The 18,803-nt window shown below is 41.9% G+C and overlaps 1 protein-coding gene across 5 annotated transcripts in view; it reads right to left on the bottom strand.

Moving 5' to 3' along the window:
* LOC144671332 (mitogen-activated protein kinase-binding protein 1-like) overlaps positions 1-18,803 on the bottom strand; it is a 149,490-nt gene that overhangs the window by 123,603 nt on the left and 7,084 nt on the right. The window contains exon 1 of one of the 5 annotated variants that reach the window (XM_078533165.1): positions 18,290-18,407. The exons of the other annotated variants lie outside the window; for them this stretch is intronic. Within the exon in view, the coding sequence (XP_078389291.1) occupies positions 18,290-18,316 (27 nt within the window). The 5' untranslated portion in view covers positions 18,317-18,407. Of the gene's footprint in view, positions 1-18,289; positions 18,408-18,803 lie in introns of those variants that run through there. 5 annotated transcript variants of the gene reach the window in all.

Here is an 18,803-nt window from a genome sequence, read left to right as displayed (position 1 = left end):
TTCAATGCTGACTAACGGTTAAGGGACACACCATGAAGACTCCTGTACTTCCTGCCTCCTCCCTATGGCCACCCATCTAGTATTCTGAACTCTTACTGCCTCTGCAGTGGCCACCTCCTCAAATGTACGATTCAGGAAAGACAGCCTCTCTGATGCTCCGCAGCTCCTCAAGCTCAGAAATCCCAAACTCAGCAGTTGGAAACACGGATGACACATAGCATTTTGTTTAAACCACTAAGTTTAATCAATGCCTCTAGAGCTCTGTGCTATTACTCATATTCATACACTTGCTTTTATACTTACCCGGATTGAAATTTGTACCTTCCTGGCTCCTCGTTTAAACGAATGTTATGCTGTCCTGTGACATCACTCTCTTAGCAGGTCCATGCTCTTCCCCAATTCTTTTTCAACCCCGACTGCCCAATCGGGTCTACCCCCTTAGGCTGCGCTCTCCCTCTCTAAATATCCGCCACTGCTGCTGGTGGAGCAATTAGACCTGCTCTCGTCCATAGCACTGCCCAACTTTGTGCTCCTGAGCTCATCAACTACTGAAAACATAATCCTCGTTATTTTTAGGCTTGAACTATTCCAACACACCCCTGACTGGTGTCCCATGTTCGATCCTCAACTTGAGATCATCCACAACTCTGCTGCCCATGTGTCATGAAGAGATTAATATCTAGAATGCTATTGAAAATTATTTAAAATAGAGTTTAGTGGTGTCTGTGTGTGTGTGTGTCTTAACTGGATTAAAGCCAGCTAGTCTGTGTGCTTTGATGTATAGAAAGATGTAAGTTTGAAATGGTTATTAGATAAACATGGAGAAGTTCAGAAACGTAGGTGTTAAAGGTGTACATTTTCATTTGTTGAACAAAGCATTCAAGAGTGGGAGTAAAATCTTGCACCTAGCTGGGAGACGCCAAGCAAATATGTTTATATTATTAATAAAATCAGTGGGATGAAAGTATTATTGTTAGAAGAGGTAAAATTAAAAACCTAGTAATACTATGGGAAATTTACATTCAAAGGAAAAGCTAGGTATAAAAAGGAGTTGGTGTGTGTAAGGCAAAAGGCATTTAAGATCTAACCAGCCTGTAGCCTCCAACTGTGTCTGCAAGGAACCTCATTTTGAATTCGTAATGTCAAATGTGCTTTGCCTGGGGGGGTCTTTTAAAATCTATGAGTTTTACTATTGCCTTAATGGGGGTGTAACTGACAGTCAGATTAAGGGGATTTTTGTAGTTATTATTGTAGTAGTTTTGTAAAACATATGTATGTGCTTACAATTTTTCTTGTATTAATAAGTGTTTAATTTAGTTTCATAAAAAACTTCTTAAGACTCGGTGGTCTTATTGCTACTGAATTCAAAGCTTGCATCTCCAAACATAGAAATTGCAAAAATAGATTGACAGTTGTTTCAAGTTTCCCTCTGGGATTTGAGCAGCTCAGCCTTTATCATCGGCTGTATCATAATGCGTGTCCTATCTTGCACCAAGAATAGGTCATGAATTACCCAGGGCCATCCATTGCCCAAATTGTTGCTGTCCCACACCAGCTCCCAGTTAAGAAACACCTCGCCTTTAAAACTCTCATCCTTGTTTTCAAGTCCCTCCATGGCCTTGCAACTCCCCATTTCCATGAACTTCTCCAGTCACAAAGTCCTCAGATATCTCTCCAACTTCTAGCCTGGTCTCTTGAGCGTCCCAGATTTTAAAACACACTCCACCATTGGTTTCTAGCTATTTTTAAAATTTTTTGCATGGGACATGGGGATCACTTTTTTTTTAAAAAATTGCCCATCCTTAATTGCCCTTAAATTGTGGTGAGCCGCCATCTTGAACTGCTACTGTCCATTTGGTATAGGTACACCCACAATGATGTCTGGGAGGGAGTTCCAGGATTTTGACCCAGCAGCAGTGAAGGAACAGCTACACAGTTCCAAGTCAGGATGGTGTGTGCCTTGGAGGAGAACCTGCAGGTGGTTGGGCCCCCATACATATACTGCCCTCGTCCTTCTAGGTAGTAGGAGGTCGTAGGTTTGGAAAGTGCTCAGAGCCATAGAGGTCTACAGCACATCGAGTCTGCGTCAGTCAAACAAGTGCCTAATTATTCTAATCCTATTTTCCAGCACAATGCCCATAGCCTTGTATGCCATGGCATTGCAAGTGCACATCCAAATACTTCTTAAATGTTATGAGGGTTTTTGTCTCTACCACCCTTTCAGGCAGAGTTCCAGATTCCCACCACCGTCTGGGTAAAAAAATTCTTCCTCACATCCCCTCTAAACCTCCTGCCCCTTACCTTAAATCTATGCCCCCTGGTTATTGATCCCTCCACCAAGGGGAAAAGTTCCTTCCTGTCTACCCTATCTATGCCCCTCATAATTTTATACACCTCAATCATGTCGCCCCCTCAATCTCCTCTGCTCCAGGGAAAACAACCCCAGTCTATCCAATCTCTCCTCATAACTAAAACTCTCCAGCCCAGGCAACATCCTGGTAAATCTCCTCTGACTCTCTCTAGTGCCTTCCTATAATGCGGATTCCAGAACTGCACGCAATACTCTAGCTGTGGCCTAACCAGCGTTTTATACAGTTCTAGCATAACTTCCACGCTGTTATTTTCTATGCCTTGGCTAATAAAGGCAAGTATCCCATATGCCTTCTTAACCACCTTATCTACCTGTCCCACTACCTTAAGGGACCGGTGGACATGCACACCAAGGTCTGTCTGATCCTCGGTGCTTCCCAGGGTCCTACCATTCATCGTGTATTCCCGTGCCTTGTTTGTCCTGCCCAAGTGCATCACCTCACACTTATCCGGATTAAATTCCATTTGCCACTTATCAGCCCATTTGACCAGCCCATCTATATCCTCCTAAATTCTAAGGCTATCCTCCTTACTATTTACCACCCCACCAATTTTGTGTCAGCCGCGAACTTACTGATCAACCCTCCTACATTCAAGTATAAATTGTTTATATATACTACTAGCAAGGGACCCAACACCGATCCCTGTGGAACCCCACTGGACACAGGCATCCAGTCACAAAAACACCCCTCGACCATCACCCTTGGCTTCCTGCCATTCAGCCAATTCTGGATCCAATGTGCCAAATTGCCTTGGATCCCGTGGGCTCTTACTTTCGTTATCAGTCTCCCATACGGGACCCTATCAAAAGCCTTGCTGAAGTCCAAGTAGACTATGTCAAATGCATTGCCCTCATCTACACACCTGGTCACCTCTTCGAAAAATTCAGTCAAATTGGGCAAATTGCTGTTGAAGAAGCCCTGGTAAGGTGCTGCAATACATCTTGTAGATGCCAAAAATTGCTGCCACTGTGTGTCAGTGGTGGAGGGAGTGCCAATCAAGCAGGCTGCTCTGTCCTGGATGGAGTCAAGCTTCTTGAGTATTGATGGAGCTGCACTCATCCAGGAGAGTATTCCATCACACTCCTGACTTGTGCTTTGTAGATGGTGAACAGGCTTTGAAAAATCAGGTGGAGAGTTACTCACCACAGAATTCCCAGCCTCTGACCTTATAAATACTGCTCTTGTAGCCACAGTATTTATATGGCTAGTCCAGTTCAGTTTCTGGTAAATGGTAACCCCCAGGGTGTTGATAGCTAATGATGATAATACCATTGAGTGTCAAGGGGAGATGGCTGGATTCTCTCTTGCTGGAGGTCATTGCTTGACATTTAATTGGAAAATAACATTCGTGCCACACATTAGCCCAAGCCTGAATGTTGTCCAGCTCTTGCTGTATATGGGCACAAACTGGTTCAGTATCTGAGGAGTCACAAATGGTGAATACTGTGCAATCATCCTCACTTCTGACCTTAAGATGGAGGGAAGGTCACTGATGAAGGTTGGGTCTAGGACACTCCCCTGAACACAAACTGAGCATCCGTGAGCAGGTTGATTCTGAGTGCCACTTGATAGCACTGTCGACAAACCTTTCCACTACTTTGCTGAAGATCGAGAGTATACTGATGGGCAGTAATTGGTCAGGTTGGATTTATCCTGCTTTTTGTGGACAAGACATAACTTGGGTAATTTTCTACATTGCCAGGTAGATGCAAGTGTTGTAGCTGTACTGGAAAAGGTTGGCTAAGGGCGCAGCTAGTTCTGGAGCACAAGTCTTCAGTGCTGTTGCCAGAATGTTGGCAGGGTCCATAATCTTTGCAGTATTCAGTGGCTACAACCATTTCTTGATAACACATGAAGTGAATCAAATTAGCTGCAGACCGGCCGCTGTGATGCTGGGGACATCAGCAGGAGGTCGAGATGGATTATCCACTTGGTATCTCTGGCTGATGATTGTTGCAAATGCTTCAGCCTTGGCTTTTCATAGGTCTTCAGCTCTGGAATTACTTAGCTATTTTTTTTGCTTCCCTACCTCTCTTTCCTCCTTTAAAATGTTCCTTAACCTATCTTTCTGACCAAGCTTTTGGTCATATGCCCGAATTTCTCAAAAGGTAAACATTTTATAAAGCACCCATGAAGCGTCTTAGGATGAACATATGAACAAGGAGCAGCAGTAGGCCATTCAGCACCTCAAGCCTGCTCTATCATTTAATAAGATCATGGCTGATCTCATAGTAACCTCAAATCTGCATCCTGCCTATGCCTGATCACCCCTTTGCTTAACAAAAATCTATCCACCTCTGCCTTAAAAATATTCAAAGGCTCTGCTTCCACCACCTTTTCAGGAAGAGTGTTCCAAAGACTCAACTCTCAAAAAATTGCACCTCATCTCAGTTTTAAATGGGCGATCCCTTATTTTAAAAGGGTGACCCCTATTCTAGATTCTCCCACAAGAGGAAGCATCCTCTCCATATCCACCCTGTCAAGTGCTCTCAGGATCTTATATGTTTCAATTAAGTCACCTCTTACTCTTCTAAACTCAAGCAGATACAAGCCAAGGCTGACCAACCTTTCCTCATAAGACAACCTGCCTATTCCAGGTATTAGTTTGGTAAACCTTCTCTGAATTGCTTCCAACACATTTACATCCTTCCTTAAATAGGGTGACCAATACTATACATAGTACTCCAGATGTGATCTCACTAGTGGTCTGCATAACAGAAGCATAATCTCCTTACTTTTGTGTTCAATTCCCCTCACAATAAATGATAACATGCTATTAGCTTTCCTAGTTACCTTCTGTACCTGTATGCTAGCCTTTTGCAATTCATGCACTAGGACACCCAGATTCCTCTGCATTTCAGAGCTCTGCAATCTCTCACCATTTAGATAATATGCTTCTCTTTTATTCTTCCTCCCAAAAGGGAGGATTTCACATTTCCCCCCATTATACCCCATTTGCCAGGTCTTTGCCTACTCAATTAACCTATATTTTTTGTAGCCTCCTTTTGCCCTCTTCACAACTTACTTTTCTAACCATGTTCATGTCATCAGCAAATTTGGCAACCATCCCTTCTATCCCTTCATTCAAGTCATTTATATAAATTGTAAACAGTTGAGGTCCCAGCACTGATCCCTGTGGCACACCATTCATTTACAGCTTGCCAACCTGAAAAAGACCCACTTATACCTACTCTCTGATTCCTGTTAGCCAGCCATCTTCTATCCATGCCAATATGTTACCCCCACCATGAGCTTTTATTTTCTGCAATAACCTTAGATGTGGCACTTTATCAAATGCCTTCTGGAAATCTAAGTACAGTACATCCACCAGTTCCCCTTTATCCACAGCACATGTTACTTCCTCAAAGGAGTCCAATAAGTTGGTTAAACATGATTTCCCTTTCACAAAACCATGTTGACTCTGCCTGATTACCTTGAACTTATTCAAGTGCCCCGCTAACAATAGCTTCTAACATTTTCCCTAGAACAGATGTTCAGCTAACTAGCCTGTAAGTTTCCTGCTTTCTGTCTCCCTCCCTTAATGTATAATGGAGTTACATATGCTCTCTTCCAATTTAATGGGACCTTCCCCGAATCTAGGGAGTTTTGGAAAATTAAAACCAATGCATCAACTATCTCAATAGCTACTTCTTTTAAGATCCTAGGATGAAGTCCATCAGGACCCAGACGTTTGTCAGCCCACAGCTCCAACAATTTATCCAGTGCCACTTCGCTGGGGATTGTAATTTCATCTCCCCGCACCGCCGCCGCCCATCTCTACCCACCCTGCTGCCCCATTCCGCCCCCCACCCCGCCACCCACCATGTGGTTATTATTAGGGGGCTTGTACACTTCCCCCACAAGCACCTTTGCCATTTCTCATCTCTACCCAAACTGTTTCCACGTCCTGGTTTCCTGAACTTAGGTCATCCCTCTCTATTGTGCTAATACCATCAGTAGCAAACAGAGCCACCCCTCCACCTTTCCTTCACTTCCCTTCCCTTCCTTCCTAAACGTCCTATACCCTTTAATATTCAGGTCCCAATCTATGTCCTCCTGCAGCTATGTCTCTGTAATGGCTATCAAATCGTACTTATTTATTTCTATCTGCGCTCTCAGTTCATAGGTTTTAATTTGAATGCTTTGTGCATTCACATATAGCCTTTAGTTTTATCCCTTTATTCTTTTTATAACCTCTAGTCTCATCTGTTGATTTACTGTTAGATTTGTGTCTCACTAGCCAAAAAGTCAGTTTTGCTGTAGTGCATCCCACTGAGCCTCATTTATGTAGGTCTATGGGTCAGATGTGCTAATTTAGCATTTAACATCCGAAATACTGGCCTCCATAAAAGCAATTTCTTTCTCTTGCACAGTGAGAGAGTTGTGGTTTAATCTTAGCAAAAATATCAACAAGCATTATTGTTGGGGTGAGAGGCGGGAGGGAAGAATTAACATTTAGTTTAGGAATAGATTTCACTGCAGAAGAGTTTGGTTAATACATTGATTGAGGGTTATTCAGTCCAGATGGAACATTAGTCATGTTAAAAATCTGATATGAATTAAAATACATATGCTTATGTATAAAGTCTCTGAAAGTAAAAAAAACTGCAGTACAGATTTAAGTTTGAAATATTATCCTGGGCAGGGAGACAGAGGAGTGGGAAACAAGGATAGAAACAAAAGACAGAGAAGTAAGAAGCAAAAAAGTGGAAGGCAGAAAAAACAATGGTGAAAAACAAACGGGGTCACAAAGCAAAGTAAAACTAAGATGAGTAACAAGGTTAAAAAGAAAAGTCTAAATGCATTTATCTTAATGCGTGAAGCAATAAGGTAGATGAGTTAACAGCGCAATTGGTATATAAACGGTTATGATACAGTTGCAATTATGGAGACATGGCTGCAGGGTGACCAAGGGTGGGAACTGAACATCCAGGGGCATTCAGTATTTGGGAAGGACAGACAAATAGAGAAAGGGTAAAAGCAAAATACTGCGGATGCTGGAAATCTGAAACAAAAACAAAAATACCTGGAAAAACTCAGCAGGTCTGACAGCATCTGCAGAGAGGAATAAAGTTGACGTTTCGAGTCCGTATGACTCTTCATTAGAACTAAGGAAATAGAGAAATTAGGTGAAATATAAGCTGGTAGAGGGGGATGGGTCAGGTAGAACTGGATAGAGGGCCTGTGATAGGTGGAGGCAAAGAAGAGATTGCCAAAGATGTCATAGACAAAAAGGACAAAGGGGTGCTGACAGTGGTGATATTATCTAAGGAATGTGCTAATGGGGGCATTAAGGGTAGCAAGCAGGACAAGCTAGTGGCAGATGGCCCTAGTGGGGGTGGGGTGGGGGAAGGGATCGAAATGGGCTAAAAGGTGGAGATAAAACAATAGTTCCAAATAAATTTAAAAATAGGTGGGAAAAGAAAATATATTTTTTTTTAATTATAAATTATTGGAAAAAGGGGGATTGGAAAGGGGGTGGGGATGGAGGAGAGAGTTCATGATCTGAAATTGTTGAACTCAATATTAAGTCCGGAAGGCTGTAAAGTGCCTAGTCGCACGAGGAGGTGCTGTTCCTCAGCTTGCGTTGAGCTTCACTGGAACATTGCAGCAGGCCAAGGACGGACACGTGGGCATGAGAGCAGGGTGGTGTGTTGAAATGGCAAGCGACAGGGAGGTCTGGGTGATGCTTGCGGACAGACCGAAGGTGTTCCTTCACTTGAAAGGAGTGTTTGGACACTTGGATGGTGAGGAGGGGGGGGGTAAGTAAAGGGGCAGGTGTACCTCTCTGTTTTTTCTCTCCCTCCTTTTTTAAATAGTGAGGTTACAATCTGTAGGAACTGCTCCAGTCTTTGGAAGATGACCACCAATGCATCCAATATTTCTAGGACCACTTCCTTTAGTACTCTGGGATGTAGATTATCAGGCCCTGGGGATTTTTCAGCCTTTAACCCCATTAATTTCTCTAGTACCGTTTGTTTTTTTTTATTAATACTGATTTCCTTCAATTCCTCCCTCTCACTAAACCCTTGGCTCCCTAACATCCCTGGGAAATTATTTGTGTCCCTTTTTTTGTGAAGACAGAACCAAAATATGTGTTCAATTCTTCTGCCATTTCATGAATAGGATGGGAATTGAGGGATACGGACCCTGGAAGTGCAAAATGTTTTAGTTGACAGGCAATGTGATTGGCGCAGGCTTGGAGGGCCGAAGGGCCTGTTCCTGTGCTGTACTTGTCTTTGTTCTTTGTTAATCTTATTGGATAGTGGAGCAGGCTCAAGGGACTAAAAGGCCTATTTCTTATATAGCTATTGAACATGCAACATACACACAATGTGCTAGGTCAGGATCGTACAGCAACTCCAAATACACATTCTGCAACTTTAAACTCTGTTGCATCAAGAAATAATATCCCATATACTTTCTAAATCACAACAATGAGGTTATTTAGCTGTTTGAACAAAATCTGGACAACAAAAATTTAACTTCAAAGCAACATTGATCTAACCAATCTATGCATGCCATTAACTAAACGGTAACTTCAAATGGTCAAATAACAATTTATGGGGGGGGGGGATAAAGCTTCCATTTTACTGAAAGCAATTAAGATACTGGAGAGCAGTGAGTTTCCTTACCTGGAGCTGTGATCCAGTCAAGAAGCTCAGGTGATGTGAATCATCTCAACCTAAATGCTCTTTCCAGTGTTATAATGCATTGATTGGCTTTCAATGTAACTTTTGCAGCATTTTTTAAAAAAAGTTCATCACCAGTGGTGACCTTCGTGAAATAGCAGAGCAACACAGAACTTAGCGTAGTGTTATTTTTAAATTACATAAAAATGTTAGAAATATTACATTAGTGGGTTACTTATACCAGAATATCTGGCCACAGTCATATCTTGACCCAGTCAAGATTTACTCAAATGCTCCAGAGTTCAATCTTCACCTGTTTTTGGGGTAATAAAACTGCAACCAATTGATTGTGGCAGTAAAAAGAGATTTGTTGTCAAATGTTGCTCAAGTAAAGATAAAACTAAAGTACCAGCTTGGTTCAGCTGAGGTCTATAGCTTTGGAAGCAGAAGCTTGTGGTCTCAAGCCCTATGCTGGAAATACAACACAATCTTCACTGACACTTCTCCAGTGCACTATGAGGGAATGCTGCATTGTAAGAGGAGCTATCTTTTGGATGAGGTGTTAAACAGAGGCTTCTAGTATCCTTGACAAGGATCAGTTCTGGTAGACAAGGGCAAAAGCAGGATATGGAGCCAAGACAGGAATATGAAGTTTAAATACATATCAGCCATAATCACATCAAGTGGTGGAATGGGCACAAGGAGCTGGATGGCCTTCTACTGTTCCTATGCATAAACAATCATGCTGCAGAATTTGAATAGCAAATTTTTCCATTATCCTTGGTAATGTTCCTTCTTTAACCACTACCCCGAAACAGATTAACTGGGTAATTATCTATTTGTGACCATACCATGGACAAACAAAGTACTCCGTTTACCTATCTAACCGTGACTGCACTCAAAGAGCAATTTTTTAAATATCTATTTTTCCCTCAGACAAGGGTGATACTTGCAAGACCATATTTATCACCTATTCCCAATTACCCTTAGAAGCCACTCACCAATCCTCTCCTTGAACCACTTCAGCAATGTGGCAATAATGCTCTCAATGGTTAGGTAGGAAACCCCCAAAGATATTAATCCAGCACCAATGAAAGAATTGGTAATATTAATGTCCGCTTCATGGTCATGACATTCTCACAACATTGTCAGTCTCTTTCTTCTCAATGATAAAAGGTCAGAGAGTGGCTGTGGAAGTGACTTTGGAGATTTGTTCCAATGCATGGTTAAGATCAAGCTTGTCCAACCTTTTCGCTCAGGGGGCCATATTTGCATTTTTCTTCTCATTTGGGGCCGATGAGCAAATTTCGGACAGAAAGTTTGGCACAACAATAAACCAAAGTTCAAAAAAAATTGAGGTATTAAGGAAAAAACAATTGCTGAGCAAAAGTACAGCAACGTCATAGCAATAAATTGAGTTAAAAAAAAACAATTAGTAAAAATGACCAGAGTGCGAGATGGTCAGATTGTGCGCGTCTGGCTCACTCCCAGTCTTGGTGCTCATTCACTCGACCTCACCAACTGAGCGGTTATGTGTGTACTTGTTGGTGTATGGTAGTGAGAGACAGAGACTGAGAAACCAGACATTGGGAGTAAGGCAGACACTCACTCACCAAGGCACCATACCCTCTCCAGCCTAATGCAACTTCGCCCTCCTGGGCTCCAGCCCTGCCATTATTCATCTCCCCAGGCTCCAACCTTGCCATACCTTCGCTTTCCTCGGCCCAGCAGCCCTCAGTGCACTCACCAATGCCGATGTTCAGTGCTCCTCCAATCAGAGACTGTTTCTCTCCCTCATTTGCTGCTGATGGAGCTATTCCTCCAATCACAATCTACGCAGAATCTTCCATTGAAATTCACCAGTTTGACCAGAATTTTGAAAACTGGCTCAGGGGGCTGCATAAAAGGGGCTTCATAGGCCGCATCCAGCCCACAGGCCGTACATTGTACAAGCCTGGCATAGATTGTGCATACCAGAGGCATAATGAGCTGGTGGTGGAAGGGGTGCAACTGAAGTCTAGTAGCAACGGCAGTCAAGTGAACTGTTCTGTCCTGGCTGTTGAACTACGAGCTATTATGGTTGCTCCCATCTACATAAGTGGGAGCATCCCATCACAGTGTTGACTTGTCGGCAGTCAGGAGATGCATCAGTCATTGCAGAGTAGCCAATCATTGCAGAGTATCCAACCTCTGCTCTTCTACATAGTGTTAATATGGTTGCCTCAGTTCAGTTTCTAGTCAGTCAATAGTGACACCCACCCCCAACACCCCTCCAAAGATGTTGATGGCAGGGTACCAATGGGACATGGATTGGGTTTCTCTCCTTCAAGATGGTCATTACCTGACAATTTTTTAGTGTGAAATTTTACTTGCCACTTGTAGGCTAACATGGGCTGCTTTATTCATTCTGAAGGACACAAAATGGTACTATATAAATGCACATTAAATATATTAATTGTAGATCCTGCATTAACCTATTAAGTAACAAGGTTATGCTCTCCTGGTCATTCCTGCCTTCAAAGCTTTATGACTACATTACAATGCACTAGTGACAGGAATTCATCCTCATTACCTTGCAGTCATTAACCAGCCAGAAGGAAATATGCACGAATGTCAGAAGTGAGTCACATCACACCTCTACAAGCACCTCAGCTAAGACATGTGACCAGTCGCAAAAGACAACATAAACCAGCACCAAGCCACAGCATCACCATTCTGTTGGTCATGAACTAAATGCTGCTAAAACTTCCCATCTATGTTTATACATCAATCTTGAGCACTTGATTATTCCTAATGGCTCACAGGTAAATCTGCTTGCACAGTGTGCTACTGAACGACAAAAAACAGCAAGTTCCTGGTGTACAGAGCATACAGACTACATGATAGCAGGTTCAATCTGTACAATTTCATGATTCCATGTTGGAAAGTGTGCATGTAAACAGGTGAAAACAGGACTACTTTAGAGTACTATGCCCTCTTCAGTTCCAAAGCACGTGCTCAAGTTAGCTACACATGAGCAATAGACACTTGGATAAGGTACAGTATCAGAGATCAAAATGTTCAAGGGACTGTTCCTCATTAAATCCTATCAATTTTCTGTCAAAGAGAGGGAAATCCTTTTAGGGTTGCATCAGAGAACATTAACAGAACAGTTCAAAGTTCTGAAAAACAAGGCACCAGCTTCAGAGCAATAACAAAAACTGCAAAATTGCCACTCCAGAAAGACTCTTTTACATGGATTATATAGAAAAAAACAATTTGGGGTGAATTCTTTATTCTTAGATTTGGATACAATCCTACCCAAAGCATTTTAAGTTTAGTATCAGTTAGTTTTTCTAACTTGCCCCAGAGCTCATATCTTCCATTAACACTGCCAAGTTTTACATACAGCTCCAAGTCATGCAATCCAAAGTTGTTTTACAATGTTTTTATTTTATGTTAAAGTCATGATACAGTTTTTTTGCTGAGAAATCTCACACTCCAATTCTTCTGCCACATAAGTTATCACCTCCTTTTCCTTCATGTCCCAGCACTCTTTATATGTCCTTACCACAAAGTTTATTCTGATTCATATCTCAATACCTGAACCTAGTTACCAAATATCATATAGATCGGTATAAGCAGACTAGCATATCAGAAAGACAGTGAATTTCTTGAGTGCGTCCAGAATAGTTTCTGGCAACAAAATGTCTCAGAACCAACAAGGGGACATGCCATGTTAGATTTAGTAACAAGTAATGAGCAAGATTTTGTTAGCAATCTAACAATGCATGAGCACTTATCTAATAGGATCATAATATAGAGTTCAATGTAAAATAATGCTTAAAAAAAAAAGAGAAATGAGAAATAGCTAAGATTCTAGATATAAGTAAGGTTGACTTTAATAAGATAGCAAACTGGGCAAATCTGTTAACAGGTAAAACAATGAAAGATCCAAAAGAACGTGATACAGAACCAGTTTATACCTCTAAAGCACAAGAGCTCTACTTGCCAAAAAAGATAAGACACAGCCAACCAGGGAGCTACAAAACAAAATTAAAAAGAGATAAAGCATATACAAATGCAAAAAAAAAGTGTTGGTAAATGAGAAAGATACCATGACAACAAAGGCTAATAACACATAATAAGAGCTTACGAAAAGAGGAGTTTGAAAAGAAACTTGCAGGGAATATGGGAACAGCAAAACCATTTTTTCACAAATATATTAGAATATAGGTGGTCAGAAGCCTCTTGAAAATTGATGTGTGATCAATGAAAATGAGGAAATGGACATGCTCAACAATTACTTTGCATCAGTATTTACAGTAGAGGGAGAGCTCAGCATGCCAGGCATAAAGGAAATTATTGATTAAGGATCAAATTTAACGCAAGTAAAATAACAATAATGAAGCCAATAATGACACTAAAGAACAAATCAAGAACCAGATGGTTTTAATCCCTGGGTTTAAAGGAAGTAGGTGAGAACATTCCAGATGCTCCAACGTGAATCTTCTCATTCAAGAACTGTTCCTTTAGGTTAGAAAAAAGCAAAATGACATGAATTTAAGAAAGGTGACAAAGAAAGCAAGGAATTATGAACCAGTTGATCTAACATCTGTTATCAGGAAATTGGTAGATTCTATAATTAAGGGTACAGTGACTGAACACCTTGAAGGTTTTCAACTGATCAGAGAGAGTGAGCTACTAGACCTTGTCATCACTAATCAGCCTGTCGCAGATGAATCTGTCCATGACAGTATCAGTAGGAGTGACCCCTGCACAGTCTTTGAAGAGAAAAGTCCCAATTTCACACTGAGAATACCCTCCATTGTGTTGGGTGGCACTACCATGCTAAATGGGATAGATTCAGGATGGATCTAGCAGCTCAAAACTGGGCATCCATGAGGCACAGTAGAGCATCAACAGCAGCAGAATTGTATTGAACCACAATATGTAACCTCATGCCCTGGCATATCCCTCACTCTACTATTACCATCAAGCCAAGGGAATCAGCCCTGGTTCAAATGACAAGTGCAGGAGGACATGCCAAGAGCAGCACCAAGCATACCTAAAGAGGTGATGGATATCCTGGTGAAGCTACAACACAGGACTACTTTCGTGCCAAATAGCAGAAGCAGCATGGGATACAGAGAGATAAGTGATCCCACAACCAATGGATCAGATCAAAGCTCTGCAGTCCTGTCACATTCAGTCATGAATGGTGGTGAACAATTAACCGGAGGAGGTTGCTCCACAAATATCCCCATCCTCAATGATGGCAGAGCCCAGCACATCAGCGCAAAAGACAAGGCTGAAGCAATTGTAGCCATCTTCAACCAGAAGTGTTGAGTGAATGATCTTGGCCTCCTCCTGAGGTCCCCAGCATTAGATGCCAGTCTTCAGCCAATTTGGTTTACTCCATTTGATAAAGAAATAGTTGAAGGTACTAAATACTGCAAAGGCTATAGGCCCTTGGCAGTAGCACTGTACACTTGTGCTCCAGAGCTAGAAGCACCTCTAGCCAAGCTGTTCTAGTATAGGTATAACCATGCCACCTACCCGAATGTGGAAAATTGCCGAGGTACGCCCTGTCCACAAAAAGCAGGACAAACCCAATTCAGCCAATTACCGTCCATCAGTTTCCTCTCAATTATCAGCAAAGTGATGGAAGTGTAGCCATTAATGCTATCAAGCATTGTACTTACACAGTAATGACCTGCCCACTGATGCTCAGTTTGGGTTCTGCCAAAGCTACTCAGCTCATGACCTCATCACAGCCTTGGTCCAAATATGGACAAAAAGAGCTTAAGATCCCACCATGTTCAGTGCCATTTGCAACTCTGATATTGAAGGAGTCCTTAACAAAAACAGAATTACCTGGAAAAACTCAGCAGGTCTGGCAGCATCGGCGGAGAAGAACAAAGTTGACGTTTCGAGTCCTCATGACCCTTTAACAGAATAGTTCTGTTGAAGGGTCATGAGGACTCGAAACGTCAACTTTGTTCTTCTCCGCCGATGCTGCCAGACCTGCTGAGTTTTTCCAGGTAATTCTGTTTTTGTTTTGGATTTCCAGCATCTGCAGTTTTTTGTTTTTATATTTGAAGGAGTCCTTGTCCATTGCAGAAAGACCTGGACCACATTCAAGCTTGGGCTGATAAGTGACAAGTAACATTCGTGCCAAGTGCCAGGCAATGACCATCTCCAACAAGAAAGAAAGAATCTAACCATCTCCCCATTGTCAAATAGCCACCGAACTCCTGGGGGGGGGTTACAACTGATCATAAACTTAAACTGAACTAGCTATGTAAGTAACTGTGGCTAAAAGAGCAAGTCAAAGGCTGGGAACTTTGCAGGAGTAACTCACCTAACTCCCCAAAGCCCATCCAACATCTATAGGGCATGCCATATTCATTCACTGTTGCAGGGTCAAAATCCTGGAACTCCCTTCCTAACAGCACTCTGGCTGTACCTGCACCAGGTGAACTACAGCGGTTCAAGGCGGCAGCCCACCACCACCTTCTGAAGGGTAATTAGAGATGGGCAACAAATGCTGGCTTTGCCAGCAGCACCCACTTCTCATGAAAGAATTATTTTTTTTTAAAAAAGGCATGGATTTGTAAACGGTAGGTTATACGTGATGTACCTGGTTAATTTTTTTTGAAGAAGTGACAAAGTAATGGACAAGGGAATGTCTATGGGTATCATATGGACTGCCAGAAGCTTTTTGATAAAAGTCCCTCATAAAATAAAGTTGAAGTTCATAGAATTCAAGGGCAAATTATTGACCTGGTTAGGAAATTGGCTTAGTGGAAGGATACAGAGAGCAGGGATGACAGGCAGGTAGATAAATTGGCAAAAGATGTAGCTAGAGGTGTCCCGTAAGGATCTGTGTTTAGGGATCAACTATTCATCTTATCTTTCAACAACTTATGATTAGATAAAAAGCCACTTATCTTTGTATCATGCTATATGTAAGCAGTGTAGATGAAAGCATAAAATTACAAAGAGACCTTGGTAGATTAACAACTGTGGAAAACAAATTTCAGTGTAGGTAAATACGACGTCATCCACTTTAGATCCAAAAAGGGTCCAAATGTTCAAAATGGAGCAAAATTAAAAGTGGAGGTCCAGAGAGACTTGGGGATCCAGGTACACAGATCATAAAAATCTCATGAACATGTACAAAATTAATCAAAAGGCCAATAAAATGCTTGCTATTATATCTAAAGGACCAAAATACAAGGGTGTAGAAGTCATTCTATTGCTATACAAAACCCTGATTAGGTCACACATGGAGTACTGTTAGCAGTTCTGGGCACCACACCTTATGAAGGATATATTGGCTTTGGACAGTGTGTAGATTCATCAGAATTATACCTGGGCTTGAAGGGTTAAGCTACAAGGAGAGCCTGGAATTTAAAGGTTAAGAGTAATCTGATCTATGTTTTCAAGGTATTAAGAGGAATAGGGTAGAGAAAAACAATAACTGCTGGTTGAGAGTGTAGGATTGGGGGCATAGTCTAAAAATTGGAACCAGACCTCTCAAGCGTGAAATCAGGAAACATTTGTGTATAAGTTTGGAACTCACTTCTACAAATTGATGCTAGGTCAATTGTTAAATTTTAAATCTGAGATTGATGGATTTTTGTTAATCAAGGCTATTAAGGATATAGGAAAAGGAGAGTACATGGAGTTAGGTTTCAGATCAACCATGATCTCATTGAAAAGGAGAACAGGTTTGAGGGGCCAATTACCTATCCCTGTTCCCAAGTTCCTGTGTTCCTATGTCTGCAGCACCATCCTTGTCTACAGGGAAGTAACGCAATCCAATTCCACACTACTTCCTTCCATTGCAGCCCCAAGCACTCAATTGCTCGGAGGATGTGTGAGGGTGCACAGCATCTATAGCAGCTAATGCCCCTCCGCCACTAATTGGGAGAAAAATGGAAGCCAAGTGATTAGCAATCTGCTGACCTCCACGCAAATACATACCAATAAACACTGGAGAACAGGCAAGATGCCCGTCTTACTGAGCAAAGAGTGAGACGTTGTGGCCTAAAGATGCTGTAATAATAAAAACCAGTAATAAATATACCTGTAATAACTTTGGACATTTGTTAAAGCAACTTAGAGAACGGTGCCAATCTATATCAACCATCACTGGAATTGTGCACTAACAAATATAATACTGGAAGGTTTTCCAGCAGTTGTGTTGACAATCAAGACTCAGTTTATACTGTTTTATGTTAAAAGACTGCTTGATACATAGGGCTGGGCAACAAGATTAGGAAAATCAGAGTTTCAAATATGAACAAAACCATCCAAAAATTTTCTCAGTTCCTGATATATCAATCCCTTCAAACACTTCTTACGAAGGTTTATTTCCAGGTTTCTTGGGAACTTCTATAACTAAAATTGAGCAGAAGCACAAAAGTAGAGCTTAGACAGCTGCAAGACCACAATGATGATCAAGGGTTTTAAAATATATAATTTATGATAATATAACAGTTAATAACATAAGTTAACAGTTATGCTATGATAATTTATGTTAACTCAGATAGTCATGGAACTCAAAGTAAAAAAAATGCCCTTGGCACTTCAAAGGTTTATGGGAACAGATGCTAAACCAAGAGAGATTTGCAGGTGTGACCAAATACTTGGTTGAAGTGACAGGTTTTTGAAGAACACAAGAAGTGTCCAAAAGCAGCGAGACCTGGACAATATCCAGGCTTGGGCTGACAAGTGGCAAGTAACATTTGAGCCACACAAGTGCCAGGTAATGACCATCCCCAACAAGAGAAAATCTAGCCATCACCCCTTGACATTCAATGGCATTACCATCACCGAATCCCCAACTATCAACATCCTAAGGGCTACCATTCGCCAGAAACTGAACTGGACCAGCCATATAAATACTGTGGCTACATGAGCAGGTCAGAGGCTATAGGAATCCTGTGGCAAGTAACTCACCTCCTTACTCCCCAAAGCCTGTCCGCCATCTACAAGGCACAAGTCAGGAGTTTGTTGGAATACTCTCAACTTGCCTGGATGAGTGCAGCTCCAACAACAGTCAAGAAGCTTGACATCATCCAGGACAAAGCAGCCTGCTTGATTGGCACCCCTTTCACAAACAATCACCCCCTCCACCACTGACACACAATGGCAGCAGTGCATCTACAAGATGCAGTGCAGAAACTCACCAAGGCTCCTTTGGCAGCCACCCCATGGCTGCCACCATCTAGAAGGACAAGGGCAGCAGATACATTGGAACACCACCGCCTGAAAATTCCCCTCCAAGCTACTCACCATCCTGATTTGGAAATATATTGCCATTTCTTCACTGTCAGCAGGTCAAAATCCTGGAACTCCCTCCCTAACAGCACCATGGATGTACCTACACCACATGGACTGCAGCAATTCAAGAAGGCAGCTCACCACCACCTTCAAGGGCAATTAGAAATGGGCAATAAACTGGCATAGCCAGTGATGCCCACATCCTGTAAATGAATATAGAAAAAAAAAAGCCAGTATATGTATTTAGGGAGGACGTTTCAAAGGCTGGGATTCAGACAGCTTGAAGTCTCTGCCACCAACAGTGCAGCAATGGAAATGGGAGAAGATAGACAAGAGGATGAAATCAGAGGAATGCCTAGGGCAGCGGAAAACTCAGTTCTGGATTAGTCTGTGGAAATAGGTGGGACAGGGCCATGACGGACTGGAGATGTTGGGAGGTCAGAAAGAAAGATAATGGGCAAGTAGTGCAAATTACGTGGGGTAAGCTTTTGCCACATTGGAGTTCATGGAGGGTGGAGAATAGGAG

This window comes from Cetorhinus maximus, chromosome 32 (assembly GCF_964194155.1).
Source record: "Cetorhinus maximus chromosome 32, sCetMax3.hap1.1, whole genome shotgun sequence".
Taxonomy (NCBI): Eukaryota; Metazoa; Chordata; class Chondrichthyes; order Lamniformes; family Cetorhinidae; genus Cetorhinus; species Cetorhinus maximus.
This window is presented reverse-complemented; position numbering and strand designations above follow the sequence as displayed.